This window comes from Salvelinus fontinalis, chromosome 2 (genome assembly GCF_029448725.1).
Source record: "Salvelinus fontinalis isolate EN_2023a chromosome 2, ASM2944872v1, whole genome shotgun sequence".
NCBI lineage: Eukaryota > Metazoa > Chordata > Actinopteri > Salmoniformes > Salmonidae > Salvelinus > Salvelinus fontinalis.
This window is the reverse complement of record NC_074666.1, coordinates 65,193,838-65,218,794: the sequence shown is the minus strand read 5'-3', so window position 1 is coordinate 65,218,794 and position 24,957 is coordinate 65,193,838. Positions and strand designations below refer to the sequence as shown.

The 24,957-nt window shown below is 44.2% G+C and overlaps 2 protein-coding genes across 3 annotated transcripts in view; one reads left to right on the top strand and one right to left on the bottom strand.

The window, feature by feature from the left end:
• spns1 (SPNS lysolipid transporter 1, lysophospholipid) overlaps nucleotides 1-3,770 on the top strand; it is a 36,809-nt gene extending 33,039 nt beyond the window's left edge. The window contains exon 22 of the mRNA XM_055941761.1: nucleotides 2,889-3,770. Coding sequence (XP_055797736.1) covers nucleotides 2,889-2,896 — 8 coding nt within the window. The 3' untranslated portion in view covers nucleotides 2,897-3,770. The remainder of the gene's footprint in view (nucleotides 1-2,888) is intronic.
• A 489-nt stretch (nucleotides 3,771-4,259) lies between these two features.
• On the bottom strand, nucleotides 4,260-24,939 carry atxn2l (ataxin 2-like). 2 transcript variants are annotated; one of them, XM_055941535.1, is made up of 24 exons: nucleotides 24,615-24,939; nucleotides 24,231-24,337; nucleotides 22,971-23,010; nucleotides 22,667-22,723; nucleotides 22,423-22,494; nucleotides 20,487-20,670; nucleotides 20,187-20,308; nucleotides 19,230-19,321; nucleotides 18,725-18,943; nucleotides 15,666-15,976; nucleotides 15,489-15,575; nucleotides 15,255-15,380; nucleotides 15,031-15,108; nucleotides 14,861-14,922; nucleotides 14,477-14,775; nucleotides 13,509-13,575; nucleotides 13,111-13,260; nucleotides 12,918-12,981; nucleotides 12,591-12,754; nucleotides 12,223-12,355; nucleotides 11,913-12,028; nucleotides 6,282-6,464; nucleotides 4,981-5,152; nucleotides 4,260-4,888 (listed from the first exon to the last, which is right to left on the bottom strand). In XM_055941535.1, exons 1-24 carry the CDS (start codon nucleotides 24,633-24,635, stop codon nucleotides 4,830-4,832), a joined length of 2,985 nt encoding a protein of 994 aa, XP_055797510.1. In that variant the 5' UTR covers nucleotides 24,636-24,939; the 3' UTR covers nucleotides 4,260-4,829. The 2 variants fall into 2 exon arrangements, with proteins under 2 accessions (XP_055797510.1, XP_055797520.1); XM_055941545.1 differs by lacking the exons at nucleotides 24,231-24,337; nucleotides 24,615-24,939 and adding an exon at nucleotides 23,813-23,937.
• Between the last annotated feature and the right edge of the window lie 18 nt (nucleotides 24,940-24,957).

The window sequence follows — 24,957 nt, the reverse complement described above, 5'->3', positions numbered from 1 at the left end:
TGTGTCCCGTTCACAGCGCACAGTGGATGGGAAGTGTACGGACACATGCTACAGTGTACACATGCCACTAGCTAGGCAACTAAAATGCTGCAGTCTGGCTTCGGTATTTAAAGCTTAATGATTAACCAAAAACAAAACCTGCAATAAATGCCCATAAATGCATCCACGCGTCACTTGTATGTTGAAAAATACAATAATTTGTGACATTTGACCTTATTACAGTATGTATAATACTTATGCTCATATGTGATACATGTAGTATTCACATGTTACCTTATGCTCATGTGTGACACACAGTATTCACATGTTTATTACATATGTCCTTTGTCACAATACACGTTACGGGAGCATAATTTCAGTTCTAATAGTAGTGATGGTAATAAAATTGAACAAAAACTGAATTTAATCCTATTCATTTTCTTTCATCGCTTCTCAATTCAGCCTATTTACTGTTTTAAGCCGTTCCCACTTGTTCCACTTGTCCCCCAGCACCTGGGAAGTGCTTCATGACAGCGTCTGTGGAGGTAAAGCAACAAATAAGATAAAGAGCACATAGAACAGGGGTTGAGTTAATAAAATTACATTTAAAAAAAAAAAAATACATAAAACCCCTGTGAAAAGCTTTTCAGATTTAGTTTAATAAGAAATTGACCAATAATGCCCTGTTTGCAATGATACTAGCATTTCGCTACAACCGCAATACCATCTGCTAAATATGTGTATGCGACCACTAAAATTTGAATGGTGCTGCACATACAACATAATGAGACGGATAAAACGCTGCGATCTCTGCGAAAACAGGAAAGAGAATGAGGAAGTGGACAATCTTGTTTATGATTATCAGTCCAATTAACAAATCGATTATACTCAACGACAATACATTGAGGGCACCATACAGGAATGCTGCATTCAACCGCACCGGTGATCGGTGCAGTGGCAAACAAAACCATATTTGGAGTTAAATACCTTTTCATTAGGGTCGCAGCGTATTATGCATGGCAGCAAAGGCTGGACATATTTATCTTCTTTTTTAATGTTTCAATCAATCAAGTTTATTTTATATAGCCCTTCGTACATCAGCTAATATCTCGAAGTGCTGTACAGAAACCCAGCCTAAAACCCCAAACAGCAAGCAATGCAGGTGTAGAAGCACAGTGGCTAGGAAAAACTCCCTAGAAAGGCCAAAACCTAGGAAGAAACCTACAGAGGAACCAGGCTATGAGGGGTGGCCAGTCCTCTTCTGGCTGTGCCGGGTGGAGATTATAACAGAACTATGCCAAGATGTTCATAAGTGACAAGCATGGTCAAATAATAATCATGAATAATTTTCAGTTGGCTTTTCATAGCCGATCATTAAGAGTTGAAAACAACAGGTCTGGGACAGGTGGGGGTTCCATAACCGCAGGCAGAACAGTTGAAACTTGAATAGCAGCAAGGCCAGGTGGACTGGGGACAGCAAGGAGTCATCATGCCCGGTTTGCCGTGACGTATGGTCCTAGGGCTCAGGTTCTCAGAGAGAGAGAAAGAAAGAGAACTAGAGAGAGCATACTTAAATTAACACAGGACACTGGATAAGACAGGAGAAGTACTCCAGGTATAACCAACTGACCCTAGCCCCCCGACACACAAACTACTGCAGCATAAATACTGGAAGCTGAGACAGGAGCGGTCAGGAGACACTGTGGCCCCATCCGAAGATACCCCCGGACAGGGCCAAACAGGAAGGATATAACCCCACCCACTTTGCCAAGCACAGCCCCCGCACCACTAGAGGGAAATCTTCAACCACCAACTTACAATCCTGAGACAAGGCCAAGTATAGCCCACAAAGATCTCCACCACAGCACAAACCAAGGGGGGGCGCCAACCCAGACAGGAAGATCACGTCAGTAACTCAACCCACTCAAGTGACGCACCCCTCCTAGGGACGGCATGAAAGAGCACCAGTAAGCCAGTCCCTGTAATAGGGTTAGAGGCAGAGAATCCCAGTGGAGAGAGGGGAACTGGCCAGGCAGAGACAGCAAGGGCGGTTCAGCAAGGGCGGTTGTAACTAGAGCTATGTTAATGCTATATGTATCCTATGTACATAAGTGGACATTTTATAAAAGTTCCATTCAGTTGTCAAAACGCGGGTTGGGACAAGCATGCATTGGCAGGCATGCTGCGGAAGGGCGAGCAGGCTACTATTCCCCATTTATCAGTACGATTCTGATGCCCAACTAGCTGAAAAAGTTTGAGGGTTCATCTAATGTTCTCGTTAGATTTTAGCTCAGGCTAGCAGTTGTTGTGCATAGGCAACTGAGGGAGCGAGCCTACCTTTTTCATGGTTTTCATCAATAGGGCTATGAAGTTCGCAACTGTAGGAGGACTCCTGTAGTATTTACACATTTGCAGAAATCCAGTCAGGTGGCTTTTGGCAAATGCGTTCTAATGATCTAAAGGCACACTTGCTACGGCCTGTAATCACACAGTCCAGTTTAAAGTGAATGATGGCAGGCCAGTGTTGAAAAATTGATTTGCCTACTGTATCTGATTGGCTATGATGCACGGTCTGCATAGACTCAGGTCCTGAACAGGACAGATGTTTAATTTACTGCAGTGACTTAATTGTCCAAACGTAAGGCCGCTTCCCCACTATATTGCTATACAATTTTCACAAATGCCTTACTATGTCATTCCCATACATTCTATGAAAGAAGTGCTCCATTGTCAGAAAATGTACAACAGCCTCATTCCTGGGGGTGTATATGAACCGATTTTAATAAGATTGTTGCAAAAACAAGCGTGTTACATTTTAAACTGCTAGACCATCTAATAACCAAGCAGGTGGGTGATACCATTCTGAAACTCAGCTTTACATAACAAAGAAACTTTTTTTTCTCTCTTAGATATGTGAAGCCTCCCCCATCATGTAGCTGATTCCGACGGGGAGGAAATTGATGAGTCACTCCACTGCTTCATTTGAGTGCAACCAAGTTTCAGTCAAAGGGAAGACTACACAGCGTAACTTACATCTACATAGGGGTTCTGCAATATGGGCAAGAGCACTGTGCAACTCACTGCTGTGGCTGAAACTTTTCAAAATACCTTAATCTCATCCACCAGCCATCTCTCTCCGAACTATGCGGTAATAAGGCCTAGGGAGGACATGTTGTAAAATTTATTGTATGGCGTAGGGCAAATGCCTTCGAACACCTCTCTTGGTGCCCCAGCTGCTTGTGTGAGCTACCAGCTATAACCATAATGATTTTTTTTCTTATCTTTAAGCTCTTTCCTGACTATTAAAGAGAGGATGTCAGTGGGGAAAGAAAGGTGGTGTCGAAGGGCAGTAGGCCAGATTTGAACCCATGCCGACGGCTGCGGCATTACCGTTTTCAATGTATGGATTTGCTGACGAATCCTGAGAATGTTCGTTCTAGTTTACCCATTTTCTCTTAGCTGTATTTATATATATTTTTTGACTGTGGAGTCATGTTAACTACATTCAAATCTGGTTTTATAGTTGAAGTTACTTTTGTCACTATATAAGAAATGCTTTGCCATAATCTATAGCCCTATTCGGACAGGATACGTTTTACTGGGTGGGCTCAGTTAGTGTAATTTGCATGAGCACAAATCACATCTAATTTCAGTCCCATATTAGTAATACATTTTTTTTTTTTTTCATAATCCCATCCAAGGTTGGGTCCTCTGATGGGATATTAGTTTAACAGGTGCTGCTTAAAACAGTGCTATGCATGTAGCCCCAATAATAAATTGTTTTGTCACAACTTTCCTAGTGCCATATTTCTTTTAAAAGATTAAGTGGTTGATATTGTGCCATATACGTCCGGTAATTAAAAGTCTGCATAGGTTAGTTCGTGATTCTTATTGCTATGACTTTCTCTGAACTGAAGGCCATTAGGTCAATATTAGGCTGTTCCAAGATGTGAAATATCTTCATGCCTGTAGAGAGCCTACAGTCATAATGGTCAATTTTGAATGAGAAAAAAATTATTACAGGGGCAGTTTGGTAAAAATGAATCCCATCTGGAAAAACTGACATGCTGTGGTAAATTATAGCCGCCTTTCTATACTAATCCTGTGCAAATAGGGCTTAAACCATGTGTGGTGATGCGTGGCATAGTTTACTATTAAAGATTAGTGGTTCAAATCAGTTTATGGTGAAATTCACATATACCTTTAAATAAATCTAAATGAACAAGATTCCATTTCACCTTCGCTCTTGCACAGAAAATAAGAGTTCTGGCGGCATGAGGTTGAGTTTAAAACTTTATTTTTGTATGATTTTTCAATTTTTTTGTATTTTAATAGTTTCATTATTTATTAATGGTTACCTGTAAAAGGAGATGGGGAGGAAGTGGGTCAGGTTAAAAGGGAGCCAGTTTCATTGATAACTCCTATAATTCTCTGCAGAGTCACTTCAGTCTACTGTGAGACGATGCTTTCGCCATGTCAATCCTCTCAACTTAAAAATGGATCCAGCTAGCGAGGACGACTTAGTCTTTCTAGGCTTTCATAAAAACAAAATAAGTCAATTTTTTTCTCCGTCCCAAACAGAGTAGCAGAAAGGGAGCCTTTGATGGGCTCTCTTTAACTAAAAGGACTCTAGGGAAAAAAAACAAGTTGCTTATTTTGTGGGCGAGAGGAGAGGGAAGTGTGGCTGCGGTGGTTCCAGAAGGGTGCTTCAGTTCTCAGACCAGTTTAGCCGATCAGAGAACAACTTGATTGGGTCAGTCAAAGACTCAGTGAGGGACTGGAGGCCTCAGCTCCCCTCTTCCATCCTGTGTCCTGCTTCTTCTGTGGTCCTCAAGGTGTAGGTAGGGGTGTCAGTTTCCAGGGGGGTGAAAGGAGAGCTGCTGGGTGGGGTGAGCCTGCACCTGTACAGCTAGAACACAGAACAACAGTCACTGACAAAGATCTGTAAATGTAAAGCTAATTTCTATTGGAGATGTAGCTTCATGACTTGAAGTTACTTACCCTGTGGGTGTTGGATGTAGTAGTGTTGGTGCGCCCCCTGCTGGGGGGGAGGGCCGTGCTGCTGGGCGGAGCCTGGGCCTTGCTGTGGCGGCGGGGCGTAGTGCAGCATCATCTGGGGCGGGCCGTGGCCTCCTTGGTGGTGGGGGCCAGACATACCTTGGGCAACATGGGCCTGGAGAAAGAGCGAGATGGTGTCATCCCTTTCTAAAAAACATTTAAATTCAAGACTAGTGATCTACAGACTACGGCGCTAGAACGATTCAGAGCGCAACGCGAATGTTTTCCGTCAAAATGGGTGGTTCCTTGTAGAACGCCGACTTTTTGGAGCTCCAAATCTGACTAAGATCATGACATGGTGCCAGAAGTGCCATCAAATATAAGACAGGAGTGATTATTTCACAGAATATAATGTTCCGAGCTGTCAGTTTAGAGTGAACAAAAGTAGCTAACAGTGCTCTCCTGTCTCGTCATTGAGCAGAGCAGCACCACCTGAGCCGTAGTTATTGATACCCAGACTTAGAGCCACCATAAGCTGTGCGCAGGGAGCGAGTGACAGGAGCAGCTAATGGATTTACTAATGGAGGTTATTTCGGGCAGGGCCGGGGCCTTACATTTGGCAGAAGCAATCGGGCCTGGGTAGGGCCTGAACGTCGTGGGCTCTGGCTTAAAGTTATGTAGGGAATGAAGCTGTTGCTTGGTTCCTTGATCCGATCTACATAGGCTACGCAAAGTAGCATTGATAACCAACTACAATCTCAGTGACTGTTTAAAAAAAACATTGTTGCCTTAATAGAATTCACACAAAGGTATTTTGTTGAAGTAATAACTGATTCCAGGCTATTTTGAAACAGTAAAAGCAGCTCGTAGCCATGTGCCTTTCCTCTGATATACCACTATTTTAGGCTGATATGGGAGCAAGTCTCACTAGTCTTGAACTTTAAAGCAGCATATCAAATTGAGATAATGTTGTAGGTTACACTGGCAAGTATAACAACTATAATATACTATCAAGGGAAGACTAACGTAACTTCACCACAAATGGGAGTCTAGGAAACACAGCCTGGTGAGGAAATCCTGTTCCCAACTGGTGTCCACTGCTCCCCCCCCAAAAAATTTGGAATAAAAATCTGACCCCACCCACGCACGTAGATCAATGGCGTGAATCAGCCTTACGTAATTGAAACAAAAATACTTCTGACTTGTGCTACATCTATTGTTGTATCATTGTTTGCTTAAATCTGTTACTCTCTGGCGAGTTGAATGTATGTGGGCTGTGGGTCCAGAGTAGTCTGGTGTTTTACCTGTGTGAGCTGTCCCAGGCCGGGGTAGTGTTGGGCCATGGGCTGGTGGGTGGGCAGGCTGTAGCCCTGCATGGGGTAAGAGGCCTGGGGAGAGCTGTGGCCAGGGGGCATGTTAGGGGGTGTGGGTGCTGGCAGGGGCCCAGAGTGGTACATGGACTGGGGCTGGGGGCCTCCCTGGCCCGACTGAAGAGGGGAAGACAAATGTGTTAGGAAATCACATACGTGAGACAAACACTATATTCACACACACAGGAACATACAGTAGACTAAAAACAGGTTGGTCAGGACTATTTTCAAGGAGAACATTCAACTTTAAACATTTTGCATCTTGAGATTAAAGTTGTTCACGGTTTTACTGCAAGATATGAATTGCCACACCAATCTTAATTTCTGTTTTTAATAAAATGTCATTTAAATTAAGTAAATACCCCACATTAACATAAATTAAAAGGTAAACTCAGTGTTTCGTAATCCTGGTCCTGGGGACCCAAAGGGGTGAACATTTGTTTTTGCTCTAGCAGTAGACAATCTTGGATGATTTGAGTCAATACATTTTGGAATATTGTTTGATACCATGAGGGTCCTAATTATCATATTTGGACCAGAATGAGGCTCCCCACTGCTGCAGTAATGATTCACCATCGTCAGATGTTTTCATAATTTACAGTATCTGCAGTAATCACAAAAAAAGCCTAGGCAAATTAGGGAGCCAAATTAACTGTTGCAATTTGATAGTATACACATACTGACAAGAGTCCATCAGTCTGGCAAGCCCCGACATCCTACGAAAGGAAATATTTTGTTTTACTTGTCCCGATGCGATACCATGTACATATAACCACTTTGCATGATTTATGAATGACAAACGGATATAGATCGACTTTATTCAGTCAGTTCGACACCTTTTTATAAACTAGTCAACAGTTGTTCAGTTGTCAACCAAAGCACACTAGGCTATATAGCCTATGCGCCATGACGCTGCGTGGCTGGCTACGTAAACAAAAATGCAAAGAAAACAATTAGGCGAAGTGGATTTCAACTTATCGTTACCACTTACATTATATGGGACGTGTAAAGACATTTGAATGCAACCAACCACAGCGCACACAAGTTGTAATGGCAGGCGGGACAGACAGCAGACTGCGTTTACCCGTCATCGCTCGCTTTGACTGACAGGCGCCTATCCTATCAATAGATCGCTAGAAGATCCATATTGTTCATTCTAGCGGGACAAGGCTCGACGGACAAGTAGCCTAGTTATTGAAGTGGAAAAAGTAGAGTTAGCCGGTGCTAATGGAAAACACTGAACAGGGGCCTTACAGGCTGGTGAGATGTCTTCCAGTGATTTTTGAACTTTTCCTGTTGAAAATAAATATTCCAAGTATAAATACTGTAAAGTACCCACAACTAAAGGGTAAATATGTTGAGCAAAATAGTTTTTTTTTTACACTGCGAAGGAGTCGGTCTGATAGGAATTTGTGATGTCATCGGCCTCCCCCTTGCTTGTGGAGCAATAGAGAACAAAAAGGAGGGAAGCCCACCCTGCCACTTGTGCCATGTCATGAGGAAAGCTGGACCACCTATTGAGATGTGCCTTTTTGTTTTTTATTTAACAAGGCAAGTCAGTTAAGAACAAATTCTTATTTACAATGACTGCCTAGGAACAGTGGGTTAAATGCCATGTTCAGGGGCAGAACGACAGATATTTACCTTGTCAGCTCGGGGATTTGATCTAGCAACCTTTCGGTTACTGGCTCTAACCACTAGGCTACCCGCCGCCTCTTTAAAAAATTTTTTTTTTTTTTTTAACCTTTATTTAATCAGGTAGGACAGTTGAGAACAAGTTCTCATTTACAACTGCGACCTGGCCAAGATAAAGCAAAGCAGTGCGACACAAACAGCTACACAGAAAAATAGTCTATATACAGTGTGTGCAAATGGCGTGAGGTGGTAAGGCAATAAATAGGCCATAGTAGCAAAGCAATTACAATTTAGCAATTTACCTGCCGCTCCTGTTAAGAGGTGAAAAGATTAGTGGACTATTGGGGACTAAGATTAGGATTAGGCACAATAGTGGATTTTGCAGTTCGCCTTCAAAATAAAAGTACGACAATTCTACTATATGTATTCAACTATTGTGCCTAATCCTTATCGTGGCTAGCTTCATAACACATCACCCGGTCCGGTCGAGCCTCACTAGCCAGATGAAGCTAGCTGGCTGCTTATAACGTTATCTTTGGGCAACAGGGTTAAGTAGCTGGCTGCTATTTATTTTCATGACCTGAAGTTCAATTTCAATATGATTTTCTGGATTTGATTATTTATTTTTTTTGATTACGTCTCACAGTTGAAGTGTACCTATGATAAAAAATTACAGACCTATACATGCTTTGTAAGTAGGAAAACATGCAAAATCGGCAGTGTATCAAATATTTCTCCCCACTGTACGTATGCACGTCATCTTTGACATCGGTTTTGCACATCGCATAAACTCAACATGGGCAGATACCGATGTTGGCATTTTTAGCTAATATTGTCCGATTCCGATATCGTGTATCCCTACTACTTTACTTTCATGAAAACAAATCTAAATCTCAGCATTTGTTTGACGGAATAAGGCGAGCCATGCGGCTCTACCAAAAAGATGCTACTTACTAAATAAATCATGTGGTTAATCCAAAATCTGAATTAAAATTATAATCTAAAAGTTACAATTCAGCTAATGCAAAGGCACTAGCCTCTGTCACATGGACACAGATATACCGTGATCCATTGTCAGCTAAAGAAATGAGCGCATGGAATTCAGATAGGTCCACTTGCTGCATTGGCCTGTAAGCTATAACTTTCATCGTCAACTAAGTAAAATACATAGTCCTAAAGCCGACAAATAAAAACAGGAAGAAATATCCTGATGAGAATGCAGGTTCTTTCAATCACATTAATCTCTCTACTCCGCCTTTCTATCGGTCTTGACTTGAGCTATCACTAGTGAAGTGTAACAATGTATCAACTAGTCTATTCCGGGCCCAGAGCTCGGGACAGACAGACTTTTTTTTAATGTTTCCACTGGATATATGAGATCATGATAAGCAGACTTGCAAAAGCGCAGCTTATTAGGGGTGAGTTAAGACAATCAGACATCCTCAACTGGGCACTTGTGTGTGCTCAACATCATCAGGACAGAGAAACCAGACATGCTCACATGGAGCACTCCAAACAAAAGACAAAATGCTTACTAAACTTTCTCACAAGTGTAGCAGGTTGTGAAAAGTAAATGACTAATACATAACAAAAATGTATGTAACCAAATGACGGGGATTAACGGTACATTTACTAGGCTCACTGGTTACATATGTAACGGGGAATTGATCAAAATAAACTAAGGGCCAACAATTCACACAATTTGCGAGAATTGGCGGGAGACAGCTGAGCGCATGCATTCTGGAGAGAGACGCCCATATCGGCACCACACAGCCCTCCCCTTGTCTCAACATTTTAAATGATACTCTAGACACATCATCTTTACACATTTTAGCTATTCACTGACAGCCGCAACTTAATAATCATCTAGTTCTACCACGCTTGCAACCCAAATAGCCATAGCCCTACACACTCCACAGATAAAAAAAAAAAAAAAAAAAAAAAAAAGAAGCTAACGATACTCTGTGGCTAAGTCATGCTCTCTGGTGAAGTATTTTTTAGTATTTTATTTAGAATGGAGTAACTATATAATTTTTTACAAAACATCAATTTAGGGGTACAGTGCACCCACAAACTTTCCTTTCCAATTGGCTTGGAACCAGAAATGTTTATGTAATGATGCACATGTCTCCGCTCTAACGATGGGAGTTGTCCCAAAGGTGGGAATAGAGAAGCACTGTATTTTTATTGAACCTTTATTTAACTAGGCAAGTCAGTTAAGAACATTCTTATTTACAATGACAGCCTAGCCCAGACGACACTGGGCCAATTGTCCGCCGCCCTATGGGACTCCCAATCACGGCCGGTTGTGATACAGCCTGAAATCGAACCAGGGGCTGTAGTGACGCCTCTAGCACTGAGATGCAGTGCCTTATAACGCTGCGCCACTTGGGAGCCCCTGCATGAGTCAACATACCCTGAAAACCTTGCGGTCAAACAGGGAAATGGTTGTTTTTCCACCATTCATTTTTTCCATAATGCTATTTAGAAATACTTAAAATAACATTGACGTTTTGATAACTGAAAATCTCTCTAGGACAAGGCGACTTTTTTCTAAACCAATATATTCGCCTGTATTTACCCCCGGCAAAATAAAATGCGGCTATCATTAAAAACTACAAATGCCATGATGATCTGGTCGAGACTGCCGAATCGAGGCAAAGGTAAAAATCTCTGGATTAACTATCTAATGTTAGCTAAATGTAATAATGAATAGGCTACATTTCTTTAAATTGACAATTCTGTGAACCGTCTTGTGCAAGTTTCACATTGACACAATACCGGTTAGCAAAGGTGTCAGCTAGAGATGACATGCAGGAGCTTGCAGGGATTTGTAGTCTTGCATGATGTCTACTTTAATGTTTATTAGCATTTTCCAATCAGTGTAATGAGAGCCGAATATATTGATAAAAGTCACCTTGTACGAGAGAAAAGTCATGGCAGGTTAAGCAAAAGAAAAGCGATTGGAACCATTTCCCTGTTTGACCGCTAGGTTTTATGGGTATTATGACACTGTGGGGCTCTATGCAGTCGACAACACATACTGAGACAGAGGGGCGCCGTTTCGCTCGCTTGGATGCTATATCTGAGATTGATGCGTCTCTGTCGGCGTGCGTCTCGGTGAAATAAAATATCAATATTTCATTTGGATTGGCGAGGTGGTACGGGGTAGGGTGGGCCAGGCCCACTAAGGCCTGCCCATAACACCAGCCCTGACTAAGCCAAACATCTGAACAGATTCTCTCTTCAATCAAAATCTCTCTCAAGCCACCAGTTCTGGTTATAGACCGCACGTTCACGACCCATAGAGATGTATAAAAGGGCACACGTTCTACTAGATGGGAAAAACCCTCTATGGGCTTTGCTATCACAGAAGCGATCAATAGCAAAGATCAGAGGTGCGCCCTCTATACATTTCTGTGGACAGCAGCAGTCATGACATTTCTCTAAAAACAGCCTTTCTACGCTTGCTTGAGAACTAAATGAGGGAACAGATCAAGATCGGATCATGGAAACACGTGCCCGATTCTGAAAGTAATGTGTAAAAAGACTACTCATTAAAGTAATCTGATTATGTAACAAGTTACTTTACTTAAAGCATAACGCCCTACACTGCTGGAGTGCCAGATTATTTACAGGTTCCTCACAGGAAACATGCAGCAAAGATACCGACAAGACAGAATCTGTCCTACACCATTACATGAATTGCCGCCCCCCCACCCCACACACACAGCCTAGCGGTTAAAGCGTTGGGCCAGTAAGCGAAAGATAGCTGGTTTGAATACTCAAGCTGACAAAGTGAAATCTGTTGATGTGACCCTGCTTCAGGGGCGCCGTACTACCATGGCTGACCCAGTAAAATAACACATTTTACTGCACCTATCCGGTGTATGTGACAAAACAAAGACACAGCTGGGCCTGTTGGTTTACCTGTCCGTGCCCAGGGCTGGGGGCAGTGTGCTGGGGAGGGGGCTGGCTCCCAGTAGGTGTGCTGGAGGGCTGCGGAGGGTGCATGGAGCTAGAATGGTGGGAGAATTGCTGGGGAGCTAAGAAACAGATGAAAGACTAACTTGAATGTGGATTCAAACATCATTTACAAACCAAAGAGCCTTGAACAATGACAGTCTTAGAAGAAATGAATTGATGCGACTGCCTATAAGCAGGACGTTGTCCTGTACACGACTAAAATGATGACGTCTTGCTGAGTGTACTTTTAAACAGAGACGGTGCGTTATCTTACCATACATGGCCGGTTGTGGTCCCGGGGGCCCCTCTGTCTGTCCGGGGTACTGAGGGCCTGGGGGGCCCAGAGCCTGGGGGTGGCCCGCCTGAGTCAACATCCTGGCCCCACCCTGCAGCATGGAGTACATCGGCTATAGAGCGAGCAAGCGAGCGAGAGGGAGAGGATAAAGAACGAAAGGAGGAAAAAGAGTGCGATAAGAACATTTAATTATATGAACAAAACATATATATTTAAAAAAAATCCTATGCAGGTCAGGCTTCTATTGAAACAAAACTTCCATCCACAACACACATTTGGGTCTCCGGACCTATGCTGTTATAAGCGTGGATAAGTATTAGCGCCAGCACCACTAGCACAATAGTTACCTGTCCGGGGTAGTGGGGCATGCCCTGGATGACCTGACTGTACTGCAGGTAGGCCTGGGGGTAGGGGGAGGCCACCAGGGGAGGGCCTGCTGCAGACGCTGCAGCCTGGAGCATCTGGGGCTGAGAAGAGCCGTGGTGGTCCGGACGAGGGCCTACCACCTGGCCTGGGGGGGGGAGAGAGGGTTTTTAACATACTGATTGTAACTTTAATTCTTTACTTGTTGATTTCAAAATGTTCCCCAGTTGCTAAATTAAAAAAGAGAAAGGTTAGGACAGTGTTGCGACCAACCTATTGATTAGGCAACAAAATGGTGCGAGTGTGTGTACCTTTGGCTCTGGGATACTTCCCCTGCTGGACTGTGGACATGGTGTACTGATACATCTGGGGAGGCTGGGAAACAAAAGGACGGTTAGACCCCAACATCAAGTTTATACACGCGCCATTTGTTTTTTTTACACCCCAGACACACTAATGCTTATTTTTCACAGAGACCAAATTCAAACACAGCCTCAGTCTTACCTGTACAGAGTGTCCCTGTATCTGTACGGGGGAGAGGTAGGACAGGTAGGGGGTGCTGTAGATGGCCTGTTGTCCCGGGGGGGGCTGGAGCACCACGGAGGGGCTGAGAGGAGTGGGCCGTGGGGGGGTGGGGGCTGGGGACGGCTTCACCTGGGGAGGAGAGAAGGTGCACAGTTTAGGTTGGTTTGTGAGATAATGTATGTGTTTAGTTGAACAAATCACGCACACAGTTACATTTGGTGTGTGAGTTGGCGTGAACATAGTTGAACTCCTGGCCAAACAGGTTGTTGTGAGAGAATTTGTTCAACTACTTCCCTGTGTGTGTGTGTGTGTGTGTGTGTGTGTGTGTGTGTGTGTGTGTGTGTGTGTGTGTGTGTGTGTGTGTGAGAGAGACAGACCAGGGTCATGGGTGCCTTGAAGACGAACTCTTTGGCGTTGGGGTTCAGCGTCGACTTCTTCACCTGGCTAAAAACACAGAAGGAGAGCGAGCTGACTACTCTAAATCATCTTTCAAATCCCTTTTTCTTAACACTGTATCAACATATTGTTATGTACGGTATTGTAAGATCCAGATCCTGCATAATACCTACAGATAAGTGTGTCAACACATCTTATCAACACTAGGGGAGTACAGGGACTATAGGGGTGTACAGGGACCTCGGTTCGGTCCGCACTGTGAACCTGTACCTTTCTTTGTGCGTTTGCATCCAAGAGGGAAAGGTGAATTTACCACATACGACTGGGAAAAACCCACTTGAACAGTCCTCAAGCTGGTAACTACTAGTGGGGAAACTCGTCTATCATCCTGAGCACCCACTTCTCCCACATGTTGACCTCTGACATCACTTATTAAGGAAATGGTCTCTAAAACAGCATTTTCGGCAGTTCAATGCAACAAAACATTATTTATAAAAAGCTATTTACTCATGTGTTTAAACTCTACCATTTGTTTACAAGCACGATAGCTGTACTTTTAGTTTATGGTTGACAGTTTGCTGGCCATTGGCCGTTTGGCATTTTGCAACGAGTTCAAATTACATGAATGCATCCAACTAGTATTTACGACTTCACAACGGGTAACTTCCCACCTTCCACATGGTTACAAACGCAGCATCGGAGTAGAAAGTTGAGGCCGAACACAAAAATCCAGTCAAAACAGACAATGCAAGGAACATTGTGAATGACATTACATTTTTCCTGTGACCCAACAACCGTATTATGTACCGAACCATGGGTTTGGTGAACCGTTAAACCCCCTAATCAACACTTCTACATATAAACAGATGAACTGTAGGTATTAGGTTGACTTAGGAGTAGACTATTGTACTACACTGTGGAATAATGTACTGTAATGTACTGTACTTACTCAGCCACGCCCTCCACTCGCTCGCCGCCCTCCTCGCTGCCAGGGGTCCTGGCTGGCTGGGGTGTCCCCGCAGCCTGTCTGTCTTGACCTGATGACTGAGAGGTGGTGTTGGGGGCTGGAGAGGGGGTAGGGGTAGTGGGGTTCGGGGTGAAGGAGGACCCCTCTCCAGTCTGGGGGTCCTGGGAGGGGGTGTGGCCTGGGGCGGGTATAGACTCGGCTGTGGTGGCGGAGTCTGATGGGGAGGGCTGGGCGGGATCTGAGGAAGTGGGGCCAGCAGAAGGGGAGGAGCTGGGCTGGAGCTGTGGAAGAGAGCGAGAGTGTCAGAATCAGATAAGACACATGGGGTCACACACAGGCACGCATGGACACGAGACACACACTTACCCTGAACTCTTTACCAAATTTCCGGAGCTCTTCCAACTGTGTTCTCTGCAGGACTGAGGGAACTGAGAGGGGGAGAGAAAATCATGAAAAGAAAAATCTACTTTTCAAAAGACCTGAGATGAGGGGAAGGACAGGCACCAGTCAAATGGAGAGGAAGTGAGAGAGCTAACCTTTGCCGCTCTTGCCGTCCTGAGGGCTGACTGGGCCTTCTGTCCTCTCCTTAGCCGCTGAGCTCAGGATCTCATTCACTGAGAGTGAGAGAAAAAGATAGCAAGAGACAGATGGAGAAATATTGACGTAGAAAAAGGAACCGAAATCATTACATTATTCACAAAATTAACTTCAAAAGAACAATAAATAAGAATAATAGTGTAGTAATCCTCCTCCTCCTCACCATCCACAGTGAACAGAGGGGTGGGGCCAGAGGACTTGGGTGTTGCCGAGGCGATCGAGGAGGAGGAAGTGTCCAGGTAGGCAGGGCCAGCCAGAACGGGGTCGTCTAGTTTTGGAGAGCGAGAGACTGCGGGGAGAGAGAAAGAAGGGAAAGGAGAGGGATGTGAATAGTCTAGAATATGAGTGGTGGAAATGTGTGTTTGTGTGCACTTTCAGATGAGGTATGTGTGTGTACCTGCAGGTGAGGACTGGGAACTTGGGTTGCGCAGAGTTCTATTGGTCTGTACAGCTCTCTGGGCTTTGGGAGAAGTTCTGGATGACACTGATGCACAGAAAGAGCACACTTAAAACTCAATATACACAAAAACGCACACTCCCTCCCTCAAAATACCCAAACAGACAGAGGCCTTACCTCCGTTGACAGAAGAGCGTGAAGCATCGGCTAGAGCTTGTGGGTGAGAGATGGAGTGAGGGATCGGGTGAGAGGAGGAAGAGGAGGGGGTAGGGCTACTGGGCTGGGCCGGGGGGCTGGCTTGGGACTGGTGGGGAGAATAGGCGCCCCTGACGGACAGCGGGCTGCTCCTATCAGAACCCTGGGAGGGCCTAGAGGAGCCGGGGACTCCTGTTCGATTGGGTATTGGACCAGAGGCTCCGCCCCTCAGGCTGCTGGGGGACACACCCATCTCCCTGGCCCTCTGGGGAAGAGGAATGTATTTACCCTCCCTAGAGAGAGAGAGAAGTATAAACGCAACAATTTCAAAGATTTTACTGAGTAACAGTCAATTTAAATAAATTAGGCCCCAATCTATGGATTTCACATAACTGGGAATAGAGATATGCATCTGTTGGTCACAGATAACATAAATAAAAAGGTAGAGGCGTGGATCAAAAAAAACTCAGTGTCTGGTGTGACCACCATTTGCCTCATATCCTTCGCATAGAGTTGATCAGGCTGTTGATTGTGGCCTGTGGAATGTTGTCCTACTCCTCTTCAATGGCTGTGCGAAGTTGCTGGATATTGGCAGCAACTGGAACACACTGTCATACACGTTGATCCAGAACATCGCAAACATGTTCAATGGTTGACATGTCTGGTGAGTATGCAGGCCAAGAAAGAACCGGGATATTTTTTTTACCCCCTTTTCTCCCCAATTGCATGGTATTCAATGGATAGTTACAGTCTTGTCTCATTGCTGCAACTCCCGTACGGACTCGGGAGGGGCGAAGGTCGAGAGCCATGCGTCCTCCGAAACACGACCCAGCCAAGCCGCACTGCTTCATGACATAATGCCCGCTTAACCCGGAAGCCAGACGCACCAATGTGTCGGAGGGAACACTGTACACCTGGCGACCGTGTCAGCGTGCATGCGCCCTGCCTGCCACAGGAGTCGCTAGAGCGCGATGGGACAAAGACATCCCGGCCAGCCAAACCCTCCCCTAACCCGGACGAAGCTGGGCCAATTGTGCGCCGCCACATGGGTCTCCCAGTCGCGGTCGGCTGCGACGGAGCCTGGACTCGAACCAGGATCTCTAGTGGCACAGCTAGCGCTGCGATGCAGTGCCTTGCGTCACTCGGGAGGCCTCCTGAACTGGGACATTTCAACTTCCAAGAATTGTGTACAGATCCTTGTGACATGGGGCCTTGCATTATCCTGCTGAAATATGAGGTGATGGTGGAGTAAGAATGGCACGACAATGGGCCTCAGGATCTCATCACAGTATCTCTGTGCATTCAAATTGCAATCGATAAAATGCACTTGTGTTCATTGTCAATAGCTTATACCTGCCCATACCATAACCACACCACAACCGGGCACTCTGTTCACAATGTTGACATCAGCAGACCGCTCGCCCACACAAAGCCATACATGCTTTCTGCCATCTGCCCAGTTTAGTTGGAACCGGGATTCATCCGTGAAGAGCACACTTCTCCAGCGTGTTAGGGGCCAACAACTCTGGTGAACATCCCTGCAGTCAGCATGCCAATTGCACGCACCCTGAAAACTTGAGACACCTGTGGCATTGTGATGTGTGACAAAACTGCACATTTTAGAAATGCTCACTAACAGGGATGTAAACAAATTTGTGTACAACATTTGAGCAAAATAAGCTTCTGGTGCACATGGAAAAAAGCTCATGAAACCAACACATGCACTGAACGAAAATATAACTGCAACATGTAGACTGTTGTGTCTGTCTGTCTATATACAACTGATTGAGTAGCCTACATCCTCACACAGATACAGTTCTGCCAACTGTGTTTATGCATCAATGTATTGAGTGTACAACTAAGTGCCTGTACACTACCGTTAAAAAGTTTGGGGTCACTTAGAAATGTCCTTGATTTAGAAGGAAAAGCACATTTTTTGTCCATTAAAATAAACATCAAATTGATCAGAAATACAGTGTAGACATTAGTAATGTTGTAAATGACTATTGTAGCTGGAAACGGCTGTTTTTTAATGGAAAATCTACATAGGCGTACAGAGGCCCATTATCAGCAACCATCACTCCTGTGTTCCAGTGGAGCGTTGTGTTAGCTAATCCAAGTTTATCATTTTAAAAGGCTAATTGATCTTTAGAAAACACTTTTGCAATTATGTTAGCACAGCTGAAAATTGTTGTTCTAATTAAAGAAGCAATAAAACTGGGCTTGAGTATCTGGAGCATCAGCATTTGTGGGTTCGATTACAGGCTCAAAATGTCCAGAAACAAAGAACTTTCTTCTGAAACTCGTCAGTCTATTCTTGTTCTGAGAAATGAAGGCTATTCCATGTGAGAAATTGCCAAGAAACTGAAGATCTCGTACAACGCTGTGTACTAGTCCCTTCACAGAACAGTGCAAACTGGCCCCGGTGCACAACTGAGCAAGAAGACAAGTATATTAGAGTGTCTAGTTTGAGAAATAGACGCCTCACAAGTTCTCAACTGGCAGCTTCATTAAATAGTACCCGCAAAACACCAGTCTCAACATAAACAGTGAAGAGGCAACTCCAGGATGCTGGCCTTCTAGGCAGAGTTCCTCTGTCCAGTGTCTGTGTTCTTTTGCCCATCTTAATCTTTTATTTTTATTGGCCAGTCTGATATTTGTATTTTTCTTTGCAACTCTGCCTAGAAAGCCAGCATCCCGGAGTCGCCTCGTCACTTAACGTTGAGACTGGTGGTTTGCGGGTACTATTTAATGAAGCTGCCAGTTGAGGACTTGTGAGGCGTCTGACACGTGCCATTGGAACACAGGAGTGATGGTTGCTGAAAAATGGGCCTCTGTACGCCTATGTAGATATTCCATTAAAAACCAGCCGTTTCCAGCTACAAGTCATTTACAACATTAATGTCTACACTGTATTTCTGATCAATCTGATATTTCAATGGACAAAAAAAAAGTGCTTTTCTTTCCAAAACAAGGACATTTCTAAGTGACCCCAAACTTTTGAACGGTAGTGTATGTCTGCGATTCCCTTACGGTCTCACCTGCTCACGGCACTACTCTGGAATCCAGGGCTGCCCCTCTCCCTCCCCTCATCTCTCTCTCGGACCACGGCACTGTACTTGTCCTCCTCGCTCTTATCGTCGTTCTCCAGGTTGGTGCGGTGACGGTACTGGGGGCTTCCCTCGATCTCATTCGCTAAGCGGGCCGCACGTGCCTCCCGCTGCCGGAAGCCATCCGAGCTGCCCCTTTCCAGGGGAACACTGAAGAGGGAGAAAGACAGAGATAAGGCTTCCAAGGTCATTCAAAAACATGTGAGAGAAAGGGAGATGTGAGTGAATAAGGCTGTGTTCACACAGGAAGCCCAATTCTGATATTTGTTTCACTAATTGGTCTTTTGACCGATCAGCTCTGCCATTATAAAATAAAATTGGTCAAAAGACCAATCACATGGGGAGAAAACAACACAGAATGATACTGAGCTATATAGACAGAGTGACCTGAGCATATTCCACAATCAGAATAAAGAGCTGAGGGGAGAACACTCACGTGTACATGGAGAGGCTGGAATCATAGGTGGACGTGACGCCATACGTCTCCTCGTTAAACTTGAACATTTCGCTGGCATCCCAGCCATTAGACTGACAGAGACAGAAGAACCGTACGGTAAGTGTGTGCCTATGGCTCACCAAGTGTGTGTGTGTGAGCGCGGCAGTAACCAGGTTTCCATCCAACCATTTCATGCAGATTAATTACTTGACAAAAATTATTAAATAAAAACTCAAAAGGCCTGATATCGACAATAGAAACAGCTAATTTGTCCTTACACCATTTTTTGGTCGGTGAAATAGATTATGCCATAATTGCGATGGAAAAGCTGCGATGTGCAACTATTGAAATAATAACCATCATGTCGAAATAAACTTGGGAGTCACGCAATGATATGTTACGTTTTTGTAACCCACTACCGTCATGACGTGTGAAAGCATAAAGACTTTACAGGCAGATGAAATAAGTTATGAACTTCCCGTTGTGGGTAAGTGCACGGTGAGATTCATGAAAATGTCCAATAAATATGGAGGGTGTTATTTGAACACTGGTGACATGATGATTGGCTGCCATTATAAAATAAAAATATTCTTGCTCTTATCTATATCATCATGTAACCCCGTCAACTTTATCAGCAAACTTGTCTAGAGAGCATGCACTAAAACCAGATTGGGATAGTTTGCTATTTATCACAACAGTTTGTGTGACAAAACCATCGGTAGAGTAAAACATGTGATGGAAACCCACTGAACTTCTGTTTACATGGTAAATGAAGCGCAAGTGTTCATGTGCACTAGGTCATCACACAGTTGTTTTTTTAATCAGCAACAAGTCTGTTTGATAGAAACCCAAATGAGGTGGGATTTTTTTATACTGCAGATTAGAATCTGTTACAAATTGGATGGAAACCTAGCTACTGTGTCTATGCATTTCTCTGCGTGTGTGAGCGCGCCTCACCGTGTCCGTCTCCAGGTCGAAGCCTTCTCCGTTGCTGTCGCCTCCGTCCCACCGCTGCAGCACCTTCTCCCGGTGTTCCCCGTTCACCCGCGATGAGCTGATTGCTGTATCTGTGAAAGCATCTACAAAGCCCCAACTTGAAGGTATAATGTGTCATCTAATGTGTCACTAGTGGTACATAATGATACACACACACACTTGGCTCACCCTCCCATCTGTCTCATTCAGTTCCACTGCTTACTTAAACACACATCCTTATCTTGAATCAGTTTCAGTCACACTGACATCGCACTCTCTCACCTCTAATGGCGTAGTTGAGATCCACATCTCGGCAAGTCATTGTGACCAGGTCGCTGGGGCTGAAGATCATGGTGTCTGTGATCTCCTCGATCCTGGGCAGAGAGGGGGGCAAGCCTCCCCCTCCGTCTCCATCCGCCTCTCCTCCCTCACTCCGCTTGTGGACCGCGTCGACAACCAGCTCACACTGGAGAAAAACACATTAGAACCACAGAGGTTAAGTGAAGAGCGGCCGCAGGCAGTGGTCAATGTGACCTGTGGGTGTATTCCTTACGCTGATTCTATTGCAAAACGCTGTCGGTTGCAAAACATTTTGCAACGGAATCCATTTACTCCAAACGTAAGACGTTTTGCAACGACAAGTTTCTATTGGACAATTTCAGGTCCCTCCTGGTGTTGCATGGTATACCGAAACTTCAGTAGTTTTTCGATACTAAAACATGAAAAACTGTTTGGTACTAGATTTTTTGTTACTTACGGTACTTCTGTCAAATGTGTCTCCGGATCAAGCGTGTCTATCAGCACAGCCGACCTCTTATTATAGTGTGCACTGTGCCTGCTCCACTTACTCATTGCTAGCCTGCACTGGGAGTCTGGGCTGCATCATGTTAGCTCCTCACTCATGCTGCACACAAGTTAACACACTTTAATAACGCAACGCGACACGACAGCATGTAGAAATGTTGAAACTGTTTCTTACTGTTCGTAAAACAATGTTAATATAGGCTAGAACACTTTACAATGCAAGATGATACCAGTAGCTTCCAGCTATTGCAGGCCAACTTTCCTTGCTAGCTGACAGGTAAAGCTAACATCAATTCACTACCCTAGTGCTTTGTGAACTATAGCGCCAACCATAACGCAAAATATGCTGATTTCAAAGTTGATTGCCACAAAAAACGTTATCCATTCTTTTATTTCGGTCTCTCTCACAAAGATGATCCATTGCCTCGGCGAACTGACTGTGCGCCTACGGGCCGTCCCCCTCTTGCCTCGTGAATGATGTCATTCCTGGTATACAGCGCACATTTTTATAAAATAAGCTACTTCAATGCCAATGTTGATCGGTACAATAAAATAAGTCCAAAAATGTAAGAGAAACAGATTGTCACCTGTAGCCCCATGAAATCAGCCAAAATAAGCTCAGTAACTCAATGCATGCACACTCCTTTTGAATATGCATTGACCTTGTTTTTGGATAGGCCTAGGCTACATCTTAAATTTACCCAGTTTATCAAGATATTTACCATTCAAATAAATTACCATTATGTTGTTAAGTAGTTAAATTGTTTTTACCAAAGTCAAATTGATTGTTGGATTGTGAAATTGATTCATTAATGCATACACATGGCTGTGCCTAAAAGAAAGTGTCAAAATATTTTGCTCAAAAGATGCCCAACGGTTGAATAGAACAGTAGCTGAGTTTATCGGTCTGGATCAGGTGCCATTCTGTGACTTTAGCTAATATGCTTTTTCTTTGCCGTGGTATCACTTTGGCATCTATCGTGATATATCGAGTAAACATGGTATCGAAGTTTAAAAAAATCTGGTATCATGATAACACTAGTCCCTAGAGTAAACGGTGAAAGGGGTAGCACGTAGCCTAACGGTTAAGAGCAGTGGGCCAGTAACTGAAAGGTCGCTGGTTCAAATCCCAGAGCCTATGAACAACTGCTCCCAGGGTGCCGATGACGTGAACGTTGATTAAAGCAAACCCCCGCACCCTTCTGATTCAGAGGGGTTGGGTTAAATGCGGAAGACATTTCGGTTGAATGCATTCAGATGTGCAACTGACTAGGTTTTGTAACGAATCCGACTAATGAATACACCAGAGCGCAAGGTGAACATCTGACCACAACCATGTTTCTAGGAGTGGTCTATAACGTGTCGGTATGCAGAACACCCCTGTATGGTCTAATACAAGGAAGTATACAATTACCCTTGAGCTGAGGGTCTTGAAGATGCCTTCATACACATTTCCACTCTTCACTCGGACGTCACAGGTAGAGCCCTTGAGGAATAATAACAATAATATGGTTATTGGTCATTTCATGACGATATACATTAGACAGTTGCCGACAACTTAAATAGTGGAAATAGTGCACATTAGGGCATAGTGTATGTGCTGCATCAAAGTAAGGCACCATGGTGGACCAGGCCTATTTGACCAAATGAACACTCACCACTACAGCTGTGAGATAGTGAAGCATCCTGGTGTTGTTGTAGACACCTTCAAATACCTGTTGTAAACAAGCATGTCTGACTTCAGTATGGCATGGACCTCTATGTCAAAGCTCCAAAAAATGTGACTTTACTCTAGACGCAATTTCCTTTCAACATTTTAGAGTTTACACTTTATACAATAGTGCACTAGTACGGAAGCAAACAAAGAGAAAGACAACCTACATTATGTCATCAAAAGGGTACTAGGCTATGCACTTCTGTAATACATGCTGGATAGCCTACATTTCATGATATATGACTTACGGGAGAGGACTGAGATGGCGGCTTCATTGTATTTCTTGTCCTGAATGTGAAAAGAGAACATTAGCAACAGACAAGACAAATGGGTGTAGCTGGCTCCGGGGCAAAATGCTGCAACGCAAGAAACAGGCCGGCAGCTGCACCACTTTCAATGTAGCTAACTAACATGCAAACTTGCGAAGCATTATGGACACGGGACATTTTGCGTTGATCAAATGTGGACTTTTTAGCCTGGTGGTTCTCTATCTGTCATAGGACTGCATGAAGCTAGCTAGATGATCTAGAAGACCCGTCTATGCAGCCGTAGAGCAAAAGACTTATCACCGTCACGAACCCGTGCCGACGCCGGTGATCTACGTTAGCTAGCCTTGACATTTGGTGGGGGGAGGGGGAAACAAGCTAGCCCCGTAGCGGATCATGTTCTGTTCTCTATTACAGTGCCGTACGACATTGTTTTCAAAGCTTAACCAAAACAATTGTGTTGACACAAGCTGGCTAACTAGGGTTAGCTAAAACCGAAGGTAACGTTAAAGCGATGTGGCTAACAATGTAGCTCACGTTAACTAGCGGTAGCCAGCTAACGTGCAACTATTTTAGCTAAAGTAATCTAGTAACTGGCTAACAATTGAGTAACTGGCGAGATTGTCAAAAGATCAAAAATCTAAACATTAGCTAGTTTAGGTACAATACAATAGCTAGCTGTTTGTTGTCTAGTTAACGTTAGCTAGCAAGCTAAACAAGACAGCTAGTAAGAGGAAACCAACTGCAAACTGGTAAATAATTTAAGAATGTATAGATATCGAGAGAGACCTTGAATACAATAAATAATGAACACGTATTAATACTTTTTAGTCATGTGCATCCCTGTTACTCCGCAGTCTTGTTGATTCTGTGAAAAATCACACGACTTGACAGGCCAAACAAAATCTAAAGCAAATGCTTAAAAACACAACAAAACACGGATAATCCCCTCCCCACAGAAAGTGAATGGGCATATTGGCGTCAATCAAAATGTATCGTCTATCCCATTGGTTCGGACACCCGTCAATCATAGCAATGTCGATTTAGTAGAACCTCTGTGCCCATTGGCCGCAACCCACATCAATTATATTTACTTGGTTACAATTGGCTTAAAACGACGAGTTAAAGCCTCCATTTGACATGGGCACGCCCACTGTAATCCTCGTATTGACCGGTAAACCTCTATGGATATGTGGCAGATCCCCGGACTTGCTTGACGTCTGTGGCCGAACATGTGCTTACCTTCCAGGCACAACTCTGTTGGTATTGCTCCCGCTGATATGAGGGTGCAAACCGGCTGGCCCTGCTGTTCCATTGGAGGTTTTTCGTCCGCCTGAACCGGGTTGTTGCTGGTGTGACACGTGCCAATAATTACACCTCAAGTAACAGTTATACGGATGAAATATGTCTTTAGTCTACTAAATAGTATTTGACATTGCCAGATTGGATACCACGCTAGTGTACAATTAAATCAATCAGGACACCATCGATAAAGATCACGTTTGCTAGCCAACTTTTAGCTAGCTGCTAACAAATATCGAACCAGCTAGCTAGAATGCATACACACAGAAACCAATACATGTTGCAGCAAGTGACCATTAGCAACTTGACACAACTACAACTCACGTTCTGTCGACGAAAAGACATTGCCTCTTCGGAACTCAATCGATAGTTTATCTGGCTACTGTAGTACAGCCCTGCACGTTATAGCTAGCTAGAAGAACAAGCAATGTCCCTTCTGTAGCTAAAACTTTTAGCACGTCCTTTTCGTTTCCTCTCCGTAGATATACTCTTGCGTGTGGCTTACTCCGATTGCATGTCATTTGTAACTTGAACAAATTCTAAAACTCGGGGAAAACAAATTCGCCGGTTTGGCACCACAAAGATGCTGTAGTCTGCGCGTGGCTGACTGGGTTGATGGGGGCGTGTACGTGCGCATTCACAAATTAAGAACGTGCACACGATAAAC

Excerpts from the sequence above, each read along its gene's own strand:
- atxn2l (XM_055941535.1), bottom strand. The coding sequence starts at position 24,635 with ATGTCTTTTCGTCGACAGAAC. Across the intron at positions 24,338-24,614 it reads TGTCTTTTCGTCGACAGAAC|CAACAACCCGGTTCAGGCGG; the intron begins GTGAGTTGTAGT and ends GTGTCACACCAG. Across the intron at positions 13,261-13,508 it reads TCAAGGCACCCATGACCCTG|GTGAAGCCGTCCCCAGCCCC; the intron begins GTCTGTCTCTCT and ends TCTCCTCCCCAG.